At 30.2% G+C, this 22,368-nt stretch overlaps 1 protein-coding gene across 8 annotated transcripts in view; it reads left to right on the forward strand.

Annotated features, from left to right (window-relative positions):
- Nucleotides 1-20,801, forward strand: part of LOC127734500 (nuclear hormone receptor HR96-like) — a 167,247-nt gene extending 146,446 nt beyond the window's left edge. For 7 of the 8 annotated variants that reach the window (XM_052244399.1, XM_052244403.1, XM_052244400.1 and 4 more), the window contains 3 exons: nucleotides 8,097-8,310; nucleotides 13,701-13,882; nucleotides 16,478-20,801. In XM_052244399.1, the coding sequence (XP_052100359.1) occupies nucleotides 8,097-8,310; nucleotides 13,701-13,882; nucleotides 16,478-17,276 (1,195 nt within the window). In that variant the 3' untranslated portion in view covers nucleotides 17,277-20,801. The remainder of the gene's footprint in view (nucleotides 1-8,096; nucleotides 8,311-13,700; nucleotides 13,883-16,477) is intronic. The other variant, XM_052244398.1, reaches the window with a different exon arrangement.
- Nucleotides 20,802-22,368: the final 1,567 nt, after the last annotated feature.

Consider the following 22,368-nt stretch of genomic DNA (forward strand, 5'->3'; position numbering starts at 1 on the left):
GGGTGATAGGCAGACGTTTCATGTAAAAAATAGGCTAGGTAAAGTACATGATATCTACTTGTAGTCAAACATGAAAAAGTATATTACACAATGTACTAGTGGTAATTGTGTATTGGATAAAAGACCAGGATGTTGTAAAAGAAGAATGTCAGGAATCTAAATTTCACTAGTTCCTATTTAATGAACTTTTAAGGAGAAGCAGCAGAAGACAGTTTAGCTCTGGGCCTGATCTTGGTTGACTTTATCGGACACATAGTATAGATTTTTTTTATAACAGTGCTTGTTAATGTTGACTTTATACAAATGCAAACAATTTATTTGAAGTATCTTAAGGGTGTTTAGTATACAAATAGAGTGTATAAAATCAATAGATTGTGTTAAAGGAAGGGAAATAAAACCTTGTGTGATGCCTAACAATATGTTTACGTCAGCTTTTCAGACCAAATTTGTAAAACATTTCCTGGATGATTGATGAAATGATACAATTTTTTAAAGAATGTTGACTTTTCCATTGAATAAGATTTAGGTCAGCTAATATTTGTCAAAATAAGGACATTTGAGTGGGTTAAGATATGACCAGTAACACAAAGTGACATGACCTTCAGGTTTCTTGAGGGTATGGATGATTTCCATGTAGAAAGTGTATGATTTAATTTTGTGGTTCCATGAAAGTCAATAACTTGTACATCTTGTGTTTATTTTCCCCATATTTTCTTTTCCTTTTGGACTTGTTTTATAATATATTTATGGATTCAACATAAAATACAAATATTTGATTTAAGACCTTTGACACAGTAACATGCTTTAAATCATAAAATTTGAACTCAATGAATCAACAAAACTTACTTTGATTCAGGTATGCTTAAGGTGGAATACAATTAAATAACATATGTTAAACAAATTGATTTAAGAAAAGGAACAGATGCAAACTGCTTGGACAATTTTTCCACCTTTCTAAGATTCCTTGCGATAAAAACAATACATAATGTCCCTTTGTTTGGTATGATTTTCTTCAACACATTAAAAAGTAAATAATTTTTTTTTATTGTATTCAGCAAAACTCAATTATTTCTTGTGCATTGTTCAGTATCCTAAATAAATATAAATATACGATCCGAATTCAAGTTACAACAAAATTAATATTGGGCGGAACAGGGACGATTGTATAGTTTAAAGATCTTTATTGCAAAACACCTTCAACAGATCAGCAAAAATTACCATAATATTGTAGTAAAGTATATAGCCTGAAAAATGTACCGAATAACCTATCCCGCCATTCTCCAGGTAAACAGGATGAATCATACCATGGTGGTTTTAGCATACCAATACTTCACTGTGGTCAGAATAACTTGATATTACAATAGTCCTTCTGATAGCACGATTAATTTTCACATTTGGGTAGTTTTCATCAATATCATTTACAATATACCTTGCTGCCAATCACACAATTACTATTTTTTCCCTGGGACAAAACGGAACTTTTGTAATAGATTAAGAACTCAAAGGAAACAATTTGAGATAAGATATGTTTTGGCAGGAGTATAAATGACATATGTACTTATAAAACAATGGTGATCATTGCTTTCCATAAATATACTGTAAATAGTGGTCCATATACATACATTTCCTCATGTAAAGTAAGTGCCAAAGATCATTATCATGTGATCAATCAGTACCTTTGAACTGTCAATAAACTGTTCAATATTTTTATAGGGTCAATTTTGTTTGTTGAAGAAAAAAAGAGCAATTTCTATTTGTCATATATGTACATAGGGGCTGTAAAATACATATAACATCCTACAGTTTATTCTAAATGAGATGAATAGATGGTCATTCCTGTGTACTTAGAATACTTATTGTCCAATGTGATTTGCTATCTTTATTCCATTCATAAATGCTGTTACATCTCCACATAATAATACTGATTATTCCAATCTGAGGTAAGTGGAGGGAATAAGAGATCAACTGTATGCTAATTTGTGATGCTGGGGATGTGAGAGCAAAAAGATTCCAGTTCCAGATGAGGAATTAAAAAAGTAGAAAAATCCGATCTTCTCTTATACTGTTAGGCTATATGGATAATTTTTCGACACAACCTGAAATAATGGTCAGTTGTGGGGTAAAATACAAACTGGAGGATATTATCAACTTATCAGTTACAAAATCTTTCATATTACTAAACAAAGTGGTGGTGCCACTCTCTAAGATGAAGTGGCACCAACTAAAATTTTAATAGAATTGAAATTAAATACAATTCATATTAAAACACCTTAATTGTCCTACTGAAATTCAATAGGTAAGATTTGGGTTCATAAAGAACTTATTTTTCTTGTATACAAGGCGTCAGATATCTCATAGGAAAAGATCTTCTGATTATGATATCACAATGTGCATAAAAGAACTGAGTTATATTTGGTTCTGTAATTAAAATCAAAAGAATTGGTCAAAAAAAAACATTGCCGCAGGTATTAGAATATGAAGCGTTATCATACTACAGTTGTTGGCTTATTTTATTTGAAATGAAGAATTTGATAGCGAAATGAGTTATTTAATAAAGCTATGTAATTCACTTGTCAAAATAGACATGTACATTGTTAAAGTTTTAATGAATGTCAAATATGATTTACATGGAGATTGGTGTTTTGATCAAGTTTCATAAAACAATTTGAAAGTCTGAATAACACTTTGATTAATTGCGATTTACAGGAAAAAATTTAAAAAGAAAGACTATCCAGTAAAATTCAATAATCTGCAAATGCCATTCTTTAAAAGTTTTACTTAATTTTGAAAGATTAAACCTAAAATTATACATTGAAGTGATAATTTTCATTTTTAAGACTATTTTACTTTGGTTTGGTTAAAAAAATTCCAAATGAGTACAAAAGTACATGTAACAATTTTTCTTCAGGTAGAAAAAAATTGATAAAAACAACCTTCTTTTTAAGGTCAGGTATGTCACTGTCTGATTAGATAAATGGCAAACAAAATTTAAACAGTTATTTAAAAAGAGAGTGAGAAACTGAAGAAACTGCTGATAATTAGCAACCTCTGTGTTAACCTTTTTTATATATCAATAATGCTAATTTGATAATATACATGTATAACTTCCAATGGACAAAAGATTTTTAAGGTCAGGAAATGTCAAGACTTTTAAGGTAAAGAAATATCAAGACTAAATATCAAGACTTTTAAGGTAAGATCTATGTCTCTCTAAAACTTGTCAGAGATTGAGATAATTGACTCCAAAGTGTTCTTTTACTCACCAGTTTCACTTCAAACTAAAATTAACCCATACATCAACAGGTTACCTCCCTTTTAAGAGACAGCATAAGAGTATATATGCAGTACAGTTTAATGTAGATTGCAATTCATACTTTTATTATAAATGTAAGATTGTTTGATATGGTATTACAGAATACATTAAAGAAATAATGAAAAAAGGATATATTTTCAATTTTTTTGTAAGGAAAAATTAGCCTTGTCTCACATAAGTTTTAGACAGAAAATATTCACTAAAAGCTATAGATTAATAAGTTTATTTCTCACACTGTTGTTGGTACAGTTGTTAATGGTTGAGATTTTCTTAGTCTTTTGTCTTGTACATCTTTCTGGGAAAGCCAATAGACACCCACCCATCTCTTCCTATGATATTTGAATGTTATGAATCCATCAAAAGTTAGAAAAAGTTCAAACACTGACAAGAATGCAAGATTTTAGACACCGCCAGTTAAGATTTCCTCTCATATCCTTAACTCTTGATTAGTCCCATCACAGACAGAATATCTTACCCATCTGAGATTTCCTAGTTTTGCTCTCTTTGGGATGTTTGATTCTTACTTTCTCTAAGAAGGTTTTTGAGTTGCTGTCACATACTGGTAACTTGAAGATGGCCTTGTAGAGAAATTTCTAAATGATGGGGGTACAGAGAATCTGAAAATTATATCCCTGAAAAATGACGATTAAGATTCATACAGATTAAAAGGGAAAACATATTTGGAGATTGCTTGGACGTATGAACACCTTTTTTATAAACTTGTTAGGGCCGCCACTCCTGGAAGTCATAAAAAGGGCCGTTCATGGCCCCAGCAATTCATACAGATTAGGCTGTCAGAGCACTCATAGACTTAGAAGGGGGGGACTATCTAAATGTAGAATGGCTGAATGTTAAACATCATTATTTTTAAAACAAACAATTTATATATTTTATTATTAAATCAATTTGCACAAATCTTAACTTGCGCTGTATTAACTCGTTTACCATCTGTTTTTTGAGGTCATGTTGCTCTATCATCAGAGGTTTACAGAATACTGCTAATTTGTCTAAGCTGATAATTTCTAAGGATATTTTCTTGTATTTTCACATGCTTAGTCAAAAGCTTTACTTTTTTTCTTGCCAATTAGATGGTGTTTGTGTTTTTATCCTGATTAGAAAATGGCATTCATATGTGTTGGTATATAATACAACTCTCATGGATCACCGAGGCCCCTCTTATTTTCCATATTAATATCACCAATTATATTTTATGATTATTTCAAAACCATATGTTGAAGCTATAGATTTCTGCACAGCAGGAATTTTTTAGTTATTAGATATTGTTCAAGTCTGCTTTATGAATTTGTTGAAGCAGAATTCTTCACATCTTTTAATTGATCATAATATAAAAACTATAGTTTCCTGGTTTTAATGGAATCATCTTTATCTTAATTGTTTCTGTCTGTTTTTTTTTGTTTTTTTTTTAAAGAATCTTAATTTTCCTTTTCGTATTGAATATATTGCCTGTATATAACTTAAGAAATCAAAAGTTGAGAGGAAAACAAACTTCTCCAATAGGATATTTAAAGGTTATGGGACAAAATAATTCTTTATGGAAACTAAATGTATGTTAGAAACTTAGAATAAAATTTGTCTAAATTTGTTTTCCATTGATGCTTACTCTTCCCTCAAAGCATAGCAAAACCACAAAAGCCACAAATCATTTCTAGTTATTCTTGTAACCACAATGCTTTGCTTTATTAGTGGCATGAAACCACATGGAACATCAACTTCAATAAATCATAACTTTCAAAAATTGAAGCCATTTCTAAATCAAAGTTGATCCATACACCCTTTACCCACATGGTTTTCAAGTCTATAAAATATGTGGCCCTATTTTGCCACTATGAAGTTGTTTTGAACATTTTTGAACACATATATTTAGATATATCCCCTGTAAAATGTAGAGAGAACATCTTCTTGCCTTCCTACCAATCCAGATTTGTTGGACCATTTAGCAGAAATATTGTTGTTTTCATTATTATTATTATCATTATTCAGCTTTAAAAGAGCCGCAATAAATAAAACTGGTTCCCATCTTACTTCAATACATAGAAATAATAATGTCAGGACCATTTAACTAAAATTCCAATTTATTTTACTTCAGTTTTTTTGCAATGAAGGCTCATCATCAAAAAAAAATTAAAAAGAAGATATCTTGCTCCAAAGAATGTTTATTGGAATCAGGTGTAGATGTGTATAACAGAAAAAGTAATTTATTTGTTCTAATGGAATCGTTATCTTCCAGATGTGGCAACAAAAATCTACTGCAATTACATAAATGCTACTTTCATGTGAAAAGCAATTTAGTGAAGAAATTTAACATTGTACCAGGTGAACTCTTTTAGTTCTTGCCAATAAATAGAAAAACAGAGAACATTTGTTAGTTTAATAGAAGTCATCAACATTTTAGTCAGAAATGGATAATACTTAAAGTCAATAAAATATATATAGACATCAATGTACAATTTGTTAGATAAATGCAAACAGGATGCTAAAGAAAGAAAATGTGTTAAATATTCAGTATTTTGTTTTTCGTTTTATCAGTCATATTGTACTTTAAACTTGATAAATCACTGAACAGGGAGTGTAAAGTTGTATTAATACTTCTACCAATAGTTGTGGCTTTAATTGAAGTAGGACAGAGGGTCATTCAGTACATTTTCTGTATGGGTTGTTTATTAAAAGGGAGATAACTTCAGGTCTTTATTTGTAAACATTCATGTAGAAAAATAATTTCACATATCAATCAGTGCCAGAAATCAATATGTATAAAGGTGGTAAAGATGATATTGATTTCCTGCTTCTGTAATGAAGTAACTTAAAATCATTTTCTAAAATAAAAAGTTACAATTTGTAAAAAGCAATCGTTCAATTGATCTTACAATTCATTGACATGAAGTAATTCAAGTCTTTTAAAGCATATAAAACTGAAAAAAAATTCTAGGTCAGGTTCATTATTTCTATATCTTCAAGGCATCTGAGAATAAATGTTCATTATTTTCTTTTGCATGGTTGATGCATCAGAGAGAGTGTATATACCAAGGAGACAAAAAAAATCAAGAGTCGGAAGAAAAACAGTCAAAATCATGACCAAGAAAGACAAAAACAAAAGTCTTCAAAACAGTCAAAACCATTACAAAACAAAAGTCTTCAAAACGCTACACAAAACAGTCAAAACCATGACCAAGAAAGACAAACAAAAGTCTACAAAGCACTACACAAAACAGTCAAAATCATGACCAAGAAAGACAAAACAAAAGTATTCAAAGCACTACACAAAACAGTCAAAACCATGACCAAGAAAGACAAACAAAATTCTTCAAAGCACTACACAAAACAGTCAAAACCATGACCAAGAAAGACAAACCAAAAGTATTGAAAGCACTACACAAAACAGTCAAAATCGTTACCAAGAAAGACAAAACAAAATTCTTCAAAGCACTACATACACACAATTGAGCAACACAAACCCAACCAAAAACCAGGGGTGAACTCTGATGCTACAGAAAGGTCAGAAGTTCATGCTCCACTAGTGACACGTACTGTGTTACTCATGTAAAATACATCACGGGTTTGAAATACCTAATTTAGGGAAGAAAAAATTGCCAATAGAGTTATCTCATTGAACATTAAAATTTCTTGATAGACAGAAATAATGTAAGGAATACTAAAAGTGTGTTGACTTAATTTGAATATGTCTGAGCTAATGTAATGGTTGTGTTAAACAAATTGAAATACCGTTACTGTATAAAAACAAGGTGAATACATGAAATGAGGTTAAAGACCGATCTTACAAGCAATTATGGTATATATAAAACTACAAGAAGTTACCTTAATTGAAATTACTAAAATCATCTGTCTATTTTTCCAGAGTATGATTTCAATTTTTATCTTTCAGTTTGTAATCTTTCAAGAATATTATTTTTACTCTTTTCTATTCTTAAAACTACCCTACTTTTGATATCAACCATTCAACACAAGGTATGGCTGTCTTATGAATATCCACCACTATTTATACCACTAAAAGCTATATTTACTGCTAGTGATTTCATATGAATACAGACACCTTTTACTGCATGAGCATTGTAAAATAAATATTCTGTTTCGACTCAGTATGAAAAAAATGATTTGGTTTGATATTGTAGCTAAAAAAAATTGTCCATCTGTAGTAAAAAAAATCAAACCAATATAAAAAAAATATAGTCCTGCCCGCCTTGAACTCCCCCTTTGAAGTTAAATGGTTGTTCCCTAAAGTGTACTTCATCTTGGATACTGGACTAGGATCCTATACCATCTGTTTACACTAACTTGAGAGTTCACACCTACCTATTCTTGGGTATAGATTAATAATTATCACATTTCTTCTAAAACAAAGTTGAATCACCCAATTTTTCAATCTTTACTTGATATGTTGTTATGGCAGCATTTAGCATCTTTAGGTAAGGTTTCAATAATTATTTTATTTTTTTTTTTTTATTGATATACGCCCCCAAAGTATAACATGCAATTTTTTTACATACAGTTCTCTAGTTTTATCATATGTTTAAACAAGTTCTTATCGGTACATGTTTAATGTTTTTAATTTCCATTTAAACAAATCATTCTCGTCAGTAAATACATATTTTTTTTATGTTTCATTATTTTCCTTGTTTATATATTCAGGTGCATTTCATTCATTTGCAGTTGACAGTAAACCAGTAAATCTTGAATGGTTGCTAGTAACCTTGAAAAGATTGATGTAATATTTTACTTACTGAATCTCTCTTACTCTCTTTTACAGTTTTGAAGACTCAAATAGTAATGGGGTGCCCTCCATGGCCAATGTCTACCGTCCTATGGATATATCACCAGACATGGGTTCACAGAAATCAAGAAAGAACAAAGAAGACAAGTACTGTGGGGTGTGTGGAGATAAAGCCCTTGGTTACAACTTTGACGCCATATCATGTGAATCTTGTAAAGCGTTCTTCAGAAGAAATGCTCCTAAGGGTTTGGTAAGTTAACATTGTCTTGCATAAATATGCTCCCATTTCCTTCTTAAAGATAAAGGTACTTGAATGAAGGAATATCCATACTGCTGTAGAGTTGTGGTGTGAAATTTATTATTTTGTCATCTAGGTTTTTACGTTCAAGTCGTTGCTACTGGCTTTTTTTTTCAGTTGTGTTCTTCATTCTTTTAGCTCTTGAAGTATAATTACAGAGCTTTAATTTCATCCAGGATTTTATTTTTTTTATAATATTTCAGTAAAAATTGTCAAAAAAAAGTTTTCCATGTATTTTTAAAATGATAATCAGGATTGTTCTTAATAGGTATTTTCGAACCCATGACACCCATCATTTAACTTTACCTTTTTGTAAAGAATGGAAATAGAAATTGGGAGGAAAAAATTGCACTACAATCTTGTGTGAAATTGTTATGATATTGAAGAATAACATATGTAATCTCATGACTTCTTTGGTATTAAATGTTATATTATATTGAGAACTATACTTTAAATGCAGTTTACTCAAAAACACATAACGTCATATTGTATCTGCAAATGATTTTATGAAATCTATTATTATTGAGATGAGAAGGTTAAGTTCTGCAATAAGTACAATTGAATATTTTATATTTTGGAGAGGGATACTATTAGAAGTAGTAGTATTTGTTGTCACTACAAGATTAATATTTAGATAATCTCAACTCTGATTCTAAAAATCACCTGCAGAAAAGTGATTAGGACAGTCACAGGTAATCATATGCTGTTATTTGAAGGTTAACAATGGTAATTTTTTTTTTATGATGATTGAGTAAATATTACGTGAATATTTCTTGATAGATACATATTGTGAACAAAAAATAAAGTCTGCTGTATGTCAATATTTGTCGTTCATTTCAAGAATAATTTGGTCTCTTGCAAAGCTTATTTTTTGCTTAAAAAGATAATCAAATTTCTTTGATCTTCAAAACATTAAGAAAATTGAATCTTAAATTTAGGGGTAGTCATGGATAAAGAACATTACTTTAGAAGTAGTACATTTCTTAATGTGTACAATGTGATGAATAAATTAGAAGAATTTACATAGAACTTAAACAAAAACATTTCAAACTACGCAATCTCACCTTCTATCAAAAGCTTACTAAAAGGAGATAAAGCACACAAAATAAAGTTTGACAATGTGCGATAAAAACTTAAGCAAATAAAGTTTATCAAATGAAGAAATACAAAGGCAATGACAGGTTGACTGCAATTTTGATAAGTAAATTCCTTGAAAGTTTGAACATGAACAAATAAGTGAGAGTTAAAAAACAGTTCCAATAAGTATTTATCTATATTCTTCAATGGCTTAAGTGGTAAAGAAATTAATTAGTTCAACAAGTAATATGTCAAAACATTCTTGTATTGATGGCAAACATGTATTTTTTGTTGGTTTTGATTGGTTGCTGTCTCAATGATTTATGTGCCACATCACCTTTTGTTCATATATATATATTTGCTCTATCTAAGCAATGTAGTCATATATTTCTGTCTGAATTAGGTTCAGGTGTGTAAGTAAAAGAAGATTTCATTTAAAATATTATCCTGTCATAATTATTAATTCAGGCATTTCAGTGTATCCACACCGGTACTGAATCTATTAGACTTACTTTAGACAAGCAGGTGAAACATTTTTACCAAAACAGCCATTGAATTTAAGTGTAATGTACATGAATTTTAAAGGTGTAAAATTTTATTGTCATGTGTTTCTATATGTGAAATAAAAAATAATTACAGCTTCCTCAAAGTTTTGGATGTTTGATTATTGTAATTATAAGATCAGATAACTAAAATCCAAATTTTGTACAAGTTTAAAGAAGTTCCAGGTTTGCGGTTTGACTGAGATTTTTTTGGTTGTTAATCTCCATATATTCCTCACAAAAGTGAAGCATAGGATATCGTCTAAATGACAAATAAAATTCTGGATTAAAGGTATTAATACCCAATATTATATAGTTATTAACCTTCTAATGTCTTTTGTCAGGGTACTTTTACTTCTGTATAATGAGGCTCTTTTTATTCTGTACATTTAAGCTTGCATGACAGAAAATGTTAAATAATTAGGAGAATGACCTGTCAATGATCTTGGCATTTCTGTGGAAAACAAATCTACAGGTGCTGCTGCATAGTGTGCTATTTCAATATCAATCAAAAAAGAGTTTCTAAGGTGCTAAAGTTCAGAATGTCAACTTTTTTCATACTAGAATCTATTTCTGAATCTGAATGTAATAAACAAAAATATTTAGCAAGCTGCACTACTTTAGTCTAACATACTTAAATTCTCTGAGATGACTGATATCTTTTGAAAAAGACTTGACCTTACTGTCATAAAACTTTCGATGATGGGAGTTTTTAACGACCTTGACTGGCTATACAGCCCTCGCACGGTCTGAAAAACTTTCAAATAGAATTATTGTACTCAGACTCGGAATTAAACCAATCAAAAGGCTGGATTTGGTGTTTTGAGCACAGATTTTGTACTTGGAGTTCAGAGTAAAGTTGTATGACCAAGGGCCCAGCTTCTTATCTGAAAAAACTAGTACCCATGTACATGTCTTGGTAGACTTTCTTCCATGGTGTTTTGTTTTTGCGAATTTCAAATGCAGTTTTTAGTTATTTGTTTAAAGCGAGTCAAGTGTGTTGATGTAATCGGCTGATTATTTACATCTGAATAGACTCGATGAGAGATGTCTAATTACTGTATGATGTAATTTTTATTGTTGTGTATCAGAATTACAAATGTGATGCAACTTATTAATCATTGCTCAACCTCCTGAATTTCACTTGACCTCATTTATGTAACACAGTGATATGAATAATACAATGAGTAGCCATGTTGAAACTGAAAAATTATGGGACCTTTTGTTTCAAAAAGCTGCCAGATTTCAGAATAAAATTTAACTATTTTTTTTATCTTTTTTTATTATACATGTAGTAGAAATTGCTGATGTGAATAAGGGTACAATTTAAATCAGGGGGTTTCCTTCTCTTGTCAGGATAATGAACCTTCAAGCCCCGTTTGAAGTAATATATAACCAATCATAATATTCCTGGTGCTGAATTAGCTGCCGAACCATAGCTCTTGTGGTCCTTCTGTTGTTTTTTTTTTTTTTTGATGATTTTGTTGACCATAGAACCATAGGTCCGCAAATTGTTAAAAAAAAAAATACCATAAGGACCAAAAGAGTTACAGTTCCACAGCTAGTTCTGGATCAGCTTGTAAAGTTTTTATTTAGTTTTGTAGTTAAAAATAGTGATATTTGTCAATAGAAGTTATAGTACAGGGAGGCTTTAATATGTATATTTATCTTGAAAGGAAAATGGTTCTATTTTGGGTAGTTTTCGAATAAGTCAAAGATTTTAGGCATACAAACTGACAAGAGCTATGAAAATAGTGGATTCAAAATTGAAAATTAACATCAAATTGTAAAGAATTTAATCATTGATAATTGACACAACATTTATTAAGTCTGCTTTGGCCAAGTAACCTCTATGCATCCGACAAATATGTCAGAACTACTTACTTATCATTCCAAAGACTTTATAGGAAAAATAAAATGCATGTTGACTATATTGAGAATATGTAAATATATCTTTTTGTAGTCTATGAAATTAACATAATGTTACATATAAAGCAATAAAAATCATAAAAAAGAACTACATTAATATAGATTGACTGTCAGGAGAATGCAATTTTAAAGATTACCAATAACTTCATTAATATGGTCATGACGATTTTTTCCCTGATTTATAATATTTGCATGTATTACATGCTTGATCTGTTATGATAAAAATGGAATAGTTGGAAAGTATTCTACATGGTATTGACAATTCTATGAAAGTTTCAATCATACACAATTAGAATGAAAGTTGTAATTATCTCCGACTGTGTTGACTACAGAATCGATACTGGCTATAGTCATTAAATACCAATCTTGGTGTTTCTGTGATATAATTAATAAGTTTTTAACTGGAATTATGAATTAGTATTTTCTGTCTAAGCACGAGGCTGTGAACATTGTAACGATTTTTTATGTGTATAAATGTTAAAGTTAATTCAGGATCAGTGGGCAGGGAGATTTTACATGGAGAACGCATAAAAATAAATGAATTTGAAATGTTAATGCGCAGTGTTGATTTAAATGTGTTGACACCTGTCATTTACATGTATGATTGATTACAAAAACCATGCAGTGTACTAGGCTGTTAGTGTCTGCCAAAACATTACCACAATTGCATGAAGAAAATTATATTTTAATGGAAAATTTATCATTATATTTCTTGACTGCGCAGTGCAGGATATAAACTAAAGTACAAAGTACCTTTCTGAATTAATCGGCCATCTCAACACATTATATACCTGCACTTTCTAATTTCATAAACTTATATTTTACTGAGTGATTTTTTGTCCTTTTAAAAGAAAATGTATCTTCCATTCAATGGCAATGCTATGAATATAATAAAGTTTCATTAAATCTGTCAAAAGATGTTGCTTCCTTTCATGTTAAGAGCAGTATTCAAATGATATGTCGAGGTCTAAGTCACACGTGAAACTCCCAATGTGTTTTGTAAACAAAAATGTCAGATTTAGTTATAGTGTTTTAAATTGAGATCCATGTTTTTGTTTCCAACACTAGCACAAAAATGGAGGACATCAGGACATAAGTGTGAAAGTTGGTGATAAAGCATTTTGAACTGTTATGCTTTTTTTCAGTTATGTATAATATTATTCAACTTAAATGCAGCTGCAAACATGGCCCATGATTCCACATTCTGTTACTATATTTAACAACTAACCTGTTAGAAAATTGTACTGTACATCATTTTCAAAGTTATAAAAAAAAAATACATGTGTTGATAGCAATAAACTGTTTTCAGCAGAAATTTTCATACAATTTTTTTTTCTCTCTGACTAAATTTTGTTATTTTTGTGAAAAGAAATGACACCAGCACATAAATGGATGACATAAGTGTGAAAGTTGTTGACAAAACATTTTGCAATCTTGTGCTTTTTTTTTTAAGTTATGTATAAGATTATTCGACCTGAATGCAGCTGCAAACATGAGGTACATATTTTTGACACATAGTTGAAACAAAATAATGTATACATTGAATGTGTTAGTTTTGTGTTACTGACAATAAAGAGCTTGTCATTGGTATATTGTAAGTTTTAAGATTTGATCTTCCAGCTGTTTAGATTTGGGCACCAATGAAAAGTCTTATGTAGATGAAATGCAGGTCTGACATACCAATTTATATGCTTGGTATCAATGATGAGTTTTTACATTTATATATCGTATAGACAACAGAAATTAAGACATGGTAAAATTAAATTATTGAATAATTTTATTTTCTATTTGTAGGATTATTTTAAATGTCCATATGAAGAGAAATGTAAAATGGATGTGTCAAACAGACGATTCTGTAAAAGATGCCGATTGAGAAAGTGCTTTGAGATTGGTATGAGAAAAGAGTACATATTAACAGAAGAAGAAAAAATTAGAAAGAGACAAAGGATTGAAGAGAATAGGTACAATCAGAAATTGTAAGAGTTAAGGAACTTAATATATCTACAGCAAAACCTAAATATACTTCTTCATTGGATTTATATCTTTATAATAATAATGATGGTGCAAATATCTCCTTTCTCTATATCTTAATTAGAAATATCTTGTTCTTTGAATTAAGAAGACACTTGTTGATTAGACACATGATTTTACCCATTATCATCAAAGTAGAGATGCCTAAAGACATGTTAAGATAATATAACTAGGTTTTGCTGTAGATTGCCTACATGTTTTGAATTGGATTACATAACTGTTGTGCTGTAAATGGCTTTTTATTGTAGAATACACAACTGTTTAACTAAAGATAATTATTTTACTGTAAATGTCATAAGATTATTTTAGTAAACCATCGCTATTTTCCTAAAGAGGGGAATATTAAATTTAGAATCAAGTTTCTCGCACTGAAGATTTCATGTTTAAGAATATTTCACATGCACAGATACAACTATAACAAAAATGATGACTTCCATGCACAGATACAATATAATAAAAATCATGACTTCCATACACACACAATATAATACAAAAATTTGACTTGTATGCACTGATACAATATAATAAAAATGGTGACTTCCATACACATACAATATAATTAAAATGATGACTTCCATGCACAGATACAATATAATAAAAATGGTGACTTTCATGCACAGATCCAATATAATAAAAATGGTGACTTCCATACACAGATACAATATAATAAAAATGGTGACTTCCATACACAGATACAATATAACAAAAATGATGACAACCATGTCCAGATCAGGGCTTCCAAAAAATATTTGAGCCAGCCGGACATTTTATATCTTATCCTGATTTTAATCCCTTAAGTCTTAATAACAAAAGGCAATTATGGACCATGGTAATCAGTTGGCCATCATATAACCAATGATTGACATTAAAAAACGATATTAAACTTTACTTTGATATAAACTTGATGTTCTGACGTAAAATGTTAAATTGACAGTGCATCATTCGAAGTGTGCAACATCAGCGTCCTAATATCTGCCTTAGACTCTATATTTGTGCACAATAACGTGGTCAAAAACTTTACTTTCGTTTTTAAAAGCACATTTCCTAATACTGGATATTGACTTGACAATGGTAAAACATGGACCAGAGACGGATACGTAAAATCCGGATACGTTTACAAAGCACGATTGAGTTTAAATAGCTGTTTCCACGTTATTTCTTCAAGAAAATACTCGAACTGAACGTCAGATAAAGGTATCAATGATAATTTTATCATTATTGTAGAATTAGGATGCATAATTAAATTTCCCACCTGCGCACTCGTGTACTAGTTCAAACAACGTGGTTCTGACGATTTTTCGTTTAAAACCTTTTTAAATTTTTCATCAAATCATATTTATAAACGTTTTTCTGACAATTTTAATCTTTCAGACTAAATTAATTAGAGGCAAACCGCTTAAATGTAAGAAAATAACTTTGAATAGACCGATCAATGTCCGGTACATAATAGTTTACCTGTCGCCTGAACAGGTAAATTTCAGCTGTCCGACAACTAATTAACCTTGATTAAAATGATAAGGTATTAAAGTAGGGTTTGTTTTGATAGTACTTAATCATCATGTCATTTTTATGACCGGAAATGTGTGACTGTTTAAGGCAAAAGGTCGGGTCAAAAAGATCTAACTTCCACTTTTTTTTAATTATGTTAAAATGTCCATCTCTTAAGGAAGCCTTGAAAACCAAAAGTAGATGCTTTTCCCAGAAGGACAATGTCCGGTAAATTTATAAATGTCCGGAATATATGACTGTTTTGGAAGCCATGGTCCAGATACAATATAACAAAAATTATGACTTCTATACATAGATATAATATAATAATAAAAATGGTGACTTCCATACACAGATACAATTTAATAAAAAGGGTGACTTCCATGCACAGACATAATATAACAAAAATGATGACATTCATGTACAGATACAATATAACAAAATGGTGACTTCCATACACAGATACAATATAATAAAAATGGTGACTTCCATACATAGATACAAAATAAAAAGAACGGTGACTTCCATGCAGAGATATAATATAACAAAAATGATGAATTCCATACACAGACACAATATAATAAAAATGGTGACTTCATTGCACAGCTATAATATAATACAAATTATGACTTCCAAATCGGCTACAAAATAACAAAAATGATGACTTCCATACAAAGATACAATATATAATAAAAATCTTGATTAAGTAATATATATTATTTCCTCACACAGTCAAAAATGACCATACATAAAAAAGTAACAATTTCCATTTTTTGTTTTTCTTTTGATGAATTTGCTGTTTGTGGCAGATCTTTCGAAATCAGTCAATTAAGGAACAACGTAACTTGACTGACAGATTTAGAGCTTGACATATGATTAAGATACATGGATGTCCTTTGTTTTTGTTGTTTTTGTGTGGTTGCTGTGTGATTGATATATGACCCTCATCTCCTTTTATTCATATTGTCTATATTTTATGTTATCCTGTTGATTCTGTTTTTATTGTGTTGTTTACTTGCTGTCTAATTAAATAAATGCCTTTTTTGTTTCAGAAAAATGAGGGATGATACATCACAGGTTAGCCCTCAGTCTGGGGTTGTCAGCTCTACGCAGTTTAAAATGAGGTCACTGGAACCTGAAGAGGAATATCTGATTGGTGAGGTTGTATCTGCATACAGACAGTCCCTGGAAGTATGTATGGAACCCCCAGTAAGGAAAGATGGACCATCATTTGGCGATCTAGTAAATATTGCAGAGCTCAGCGTACGTCGAGTAATTGACATGGCCAAGAAGATAAAGTCATTCAAGGCTCTGTCCCAGTTAGATCAGATCAGCTTACTTAAAGGTGGTAGTATTGAATTACTGATCTTGCGCTCTGTTATAACATTTGATAAGGAAAAACAGCAGTGGCTTGACCCACTGGATAACTCAGATCATGCTATGACCACAGAACAGATGAGGTTAGCTGAAGGTCCCAACTTGTTTGAAGAACACATGAAATTCACAAAACAACTTGCCATAGACTTGAAAGCAGATGAAACAATGCTAATGCTTCTTCTTGTTATTTCGTTATTTTCACCCGATCGGCCAAATGTTACAGACAAGTCATACATTTCACAAGAACAGGATAAATATGCTCTGTTACTGTTACGATACCTAGAATCTAGGTATCCTCCTCATTTTGTACGCAGTATTTATCCAAAGCTGCTGATGAAATTGACAGACATTAGGAATTTGAATGAAGAGCACTCGCATGTGCTTCTGAAAGTAAATCCAGAAGTTATACAGCCACTTATGAAAGAAGTCTTAGATCTTAACTTAAATCCAAATGAGTTGCCACAAAAATCTTGATATGCCACATTTTAGTCAATGAAATTGACATTGTTCTCTATGTGTTGCATGAGTTACTCCTATCTTGGAGAACTAAAAATATATGTCGAGTGACAAGCTGCCACTCAAGTGAACACTATTTGTCACTTGTAGTTAACTAACTGTTGTGTTGATACAGAGAAGTGATGAAAAATGAGTATAAATTTTTAAAGTTGTAATAATATCAGTTTTTTACGAGAAATATCGAGAATTCAGGTAGTACAAGATGAGAGGAAAATTCAAATTATAACGAAGAGTAATTGTTAATTTATATACCGGTGCATGTTAATAAAAATTTCGTAAATTGATGTTAATTAGTTGAATAAATATTTGATTTATTTAGGTGTTGAAAATTGCAAAGGTAAAAAAGATAAAATACTGAAAAAATAAAGAAAGAAAGACATCATATCCATATGTTCAAATTTTTTTTTGATAGAAGTCAATGCAGATCAGTCCAGATTCAATTATCTGTAAGTCACGTAAGTCCATGGACATATGCAATATTTGAAATCAAAACTTGTTAACAAAAATCAAATTTGAGGTCACAAGTAACTCAAGAATATTTTTGAAAAAAACATGAATTTCTCAAACTTCCAAGATATAATTTCCTCAGATATTCTAGAATTCCTTCTCTGAAATGGTCTAGTTAAAGAAAGTTGGTGCCTTTCCTTTTTAAATAATTCATCGAGCAATACATTGTGATAGGGGAGCTATTAATAGCTTACTACATTGTATGAGCTGATATGTCTCTTTTCATGGTCTTTGGTTCAGATATTAATCCCAAGATTTCTGTCATGTCAGGTGACATTAAAATATATTTCTTTATTTCATTTTGTAGATACACAAATATATATATTGTATATAACTATATATCAGATTGTCATTTTGTAGTAGGGCAGGGAAGAGGTCGCAATGTGATTGCTTTTGACAGGGGTGTGTCAGGGAGGTTGTATTTATTTCTGCATCCAAGAGTGCATATCTTTTTTGAAGGAATTTAAATAAATTGACAAAAATATAATATTGTGTCTTTGTGAAATTGAGAATATTATTGATATAAATTCTTTGAGTGTTATACAAATATTTTTATTAACCATTTGTTTTGCAGTCATTTGTTTATCTAATGATGTAAATGGATTTTATATCAAGAGTATGTCATAAGAGTGAAGCTTTTAACTTTCGAGAAAACTGAAATTTCGCTTTCATTTCTTTTAAAAGTTTCACATCAGGATGAATATTCGATAAAAATAATTTTTTCTTTTTTTTATCAGAAGATTTTTCTCCTATTTGGCTGTTGCAATAAAATTTGTGTCAGATGTATAATTTAACACATTTAGTTTTATCTTTGTGAAAACGTCTATTCTTTCTCATCAATGAGACAATACTAAGATTGAAAGAAGTTTGTAGCAGCCATATTGTTTTATCTATTTATAACTTCCTAGTTTGAATTTTATTTTTATTTTTTTTAAATGTTAAAAGATTTAAGAATGACTGTAAAACAGATAACTATCTATGACTAACTATTTCGTGTAACTTTAGTGCTATATTTGTTTCTATGTGATTGTTTTTGTGATAGTTAAGATTTTTTAACACAAAAGATGGAATGTAGAATTGAATAGTATGTGCATACATATAGAGCAGAAATACTGTATTATTGATATGTATGCCAAAATTTTGGCTACATAGGTTCTTGGCCGTGTACTTGACCACATTCTGTCTTGCCAATGATTTTGGAGAAGGGCAACTTGTATGAACTCTGGCTTCATGTATGAGTGATCTTTTACTGTATTCATTACTAATTCACTTGCATATAATGCAGAAGTTTGTAAAAATATTTTTCAACTTCACAAAAAGTTTTATAGTAAATTTAAAGTTGAAAGAAAAGGTTTTTCGATCATTGCCTTTTTATACTTTTGATTTTTGTTAAGATACATTGTTTCTAATTTTTCTTACCTTAACAGTCTAAAATGGTCTTGGTTACAAATTATAAGATCACCAATTAGAAAATGTTAACTAGAAATATTTGATTTTTGGGGCTAGAACTTTTGACCAGTTATGATTTTTAAACAAGCTTATATATACATAGATGTCAATTGTAGGAAGTTTGTACTGTTCCATAAAAAATAATGTCAGTGCTATGTGATTTTGAAGTGCTAGATTATTATTTTGTGTTAAGTATTTTGTTAATGTCTTTAAAAAAAGTGCAGCTTTTAAATTGTAATATATTCAGGTGGTATGTAATTTGAGAAGAACTATAATTTTCACCTGGATCTCAATAGTATTTCAGATTTTAGAAAGAAAGAATTTATTTTTAACTCTCTATTTTTATAAATAGAATTACTTTTTTTTTTTTCATATCTTTTACTGTCTATATTGTCAGTTTTATTTCTTTAAACACATTTTAACCATGCATAAAAACAGTCTCACTTAAATTTAACTAATATCAATGAAATGTGTCTTAGCTCATCATGAAAACAAATCATAATCTTTTAATATTGTTTTAAGGATGCTTTATCTTTCTCTATAATCTTGGAAAATTTTGAGAAAAAAAAATACATTTGTTGATATTGTTTCTGTAAAAATTGTTAATGATATAAAAATGTCTTTGGACTAACTGTTGTCATATGTACATTGATCACATTGGTGTAAATGTAAAGATTTGATTGGTCAGTATTGATTATTGACAACTTTACCTCAATTGTGATTAGTCAGAATAAACTCAATTTTTTTGTTGGTAAACCATCACACTCATTAGTTTGAGTTTTGTTTTAAACCTTAAAAGATCTTTATGAAGTAGCAAGTTCTATGCTACCTCTTTCTAAAACAGGTGTGAGGTGGGTCAAGATTAAAAATTGTAAAATACACATCAGAAAGACATAAGGCTCCTTAAATTGATCTCAAGCCACTTTTGTCTTATTGTGATCAAGTCCTGTGCCATATATATTTGTTATTATGTTTTCTTTCGTTTGTTAATGGAGTAAATTTAGTCTCGCCCCAACTCTTATAGAAAAAAACATCTGATGTTCTTTCTTTTTTTTTATTATCATAAAAATACAAAACAAAAAAGATAAAGTTTTAGAAATTGTCTAAATGTGAGAAGAAATGTTGCAAATATAGTTTGAAAGAGGGATGGATTTCTTACATTATGATAAATATGGGTGGAAATCCAAATCTTTTTGGGAATATTACATCTTTTATTTAATCACAAAAAATATTACTTTTAGCATTTTCTGAAGAACAGGCTAAAGTAGGAGAGATTTAGATATTTGTAGCATTGCACTATTGAAGTAGCAAAGTTTTGACAGATCTTTTAAGGTTTATAACATTTACTAGTCAGCTTAGATGTATTATATTTCAGTTTACTGACTAGTTTTCAAGGGCAGATAATAAATGGCTCGACGGTGGACTGGATTCCAGTCTGGTTGCTATATATGCGCGGTAGATATTTTTGCTATGAGATCCCAGATCATTTATATGTAGCCTGGTCAATAAACAATTTATGTCCTGTTATTTTGTTATTTTGTTTATATTTATCAGCCAATGAATTCAGAGAACAGAATAGAAAAAAATTAGTGCATCTATTATTTCATTTCTGCAATCTTCAGTCCAGACAGAAGTAATTTTAGCAGGTATATGCATCTTCATATTTAAACTTAAATACTGGTTCCAAGGTTTTCGAAAGCAAAACAGGAAATTTCACTGGTTCAAATTACACATCCTTAAACCAAATACAACTTGTCAGAAACAAACAAAACGTGCACACAGACATCTAAATTGCCAAGAAGTAAAATTTCTTGATTTTAAGACAAACATTTGGATGAATTACCAGCTGATCAAACTTTGTAAATTTGTAAAACTTGAGGTTAAGGAAAAGTTAATTGCTACGTCTATAGAATTTTAAAAAATTGTAGATACAAATTTGACATGTTCAACTCTTTTGTAAAAACATGTTGCAAAAATAATTCACTTGACTGCAATATTTGCTTAAATATTAAATTTAATGAGAGTAAATCCTTAGAATAGGTAAAAATCTTGTATAGAATTCCTTTTTCAACACCCTTCCATAGATTTTTCTTAAAATCAATATGTTGTTTTCCAAAAAAAAAATCAATTTTATAATAATATAAAATAGTCTTAGGGTCACTGACTTCATTTTTGTGTAATCATCTGTCAGAGTGGTGAATAAATACCACAAAACGTCAAAATAGATATAATGTGTTGCCCTGTAAAGAAATCATTTAGTTATGTTTCAAATAGGAAAGAGATAAATGTATTATATTTTTCTATTTTTACTTCCAAGTTTAACATACTCAAGTTAAGAACAAACCCTGATGAAAAAATTTGTTTCATTACCTATCTTATTTTACCCAAAGTTACAACTCCCTTTGGTTATTAAAAATAGGGAGATGTGGTATGATTGATGAGACAACTCTCCACCAGAGACCAAATGACGTAGAAGGTTATCTACTATAGGTAACCATACAGTATTCAACAATGAGCAAAATGTATACAGCATTGGAAGCTACAAAAGGCCCTGAAATGACAAATGTAAAACAAATCAGAAAAGAAAACTAACAGCCTGTACAAAACAAACGAAAAAAATTTGATATACAGCAACAAACAACAACCACTGAATTACTGGCTCCTGACATGGGACAGGCACATACAGAATGTTGTGGGTTATATATGTTTCTGGGGCCCCAACCCTCCCCTAACCCTGGTCAGTGGTATAACAGCACAACTTAAGAACCAGTTATGAAAATCAGTTAAAAAGGGCTTAACTCATCAGATCGATACAAAGCACAAAAACATCTTACAACAACAAGACACAAAATACAGGTCTGAGAGTACACTAAGTTACTGAAAGCCAATAAAAACTAATAAAAAAATCATGTATCTAAGACTAAAATATCAATCAGTACACATCCAACTTCCGATGAACCCAGTGTAAAGACGTCATTAACAGTTTGAGAAAAAGATGACCTTGTGCATTGCCAAAATATAGGCATCGACAGATTGTAGGAAGGTGAATGTACATATGCGTATAACAATAATATTTAGTTGGGTTTTAATTTAT

Source organism: Mytilus californianus, unplaced genomic scaffold (genome assembly GCF_021869535.1).
Source record: "Mytilus californianus isolate M0D057914Y unplaced genomic scaffold, xbMytCali1.0.p SCAF_3, whole genome shotgun sequence".
Lineage (NCBI taxonomy): Eukaryota > Metazoa > Mollusca > Bivalvia > Mytilida > Mytilidae > Mytilus > Mytilus californianus.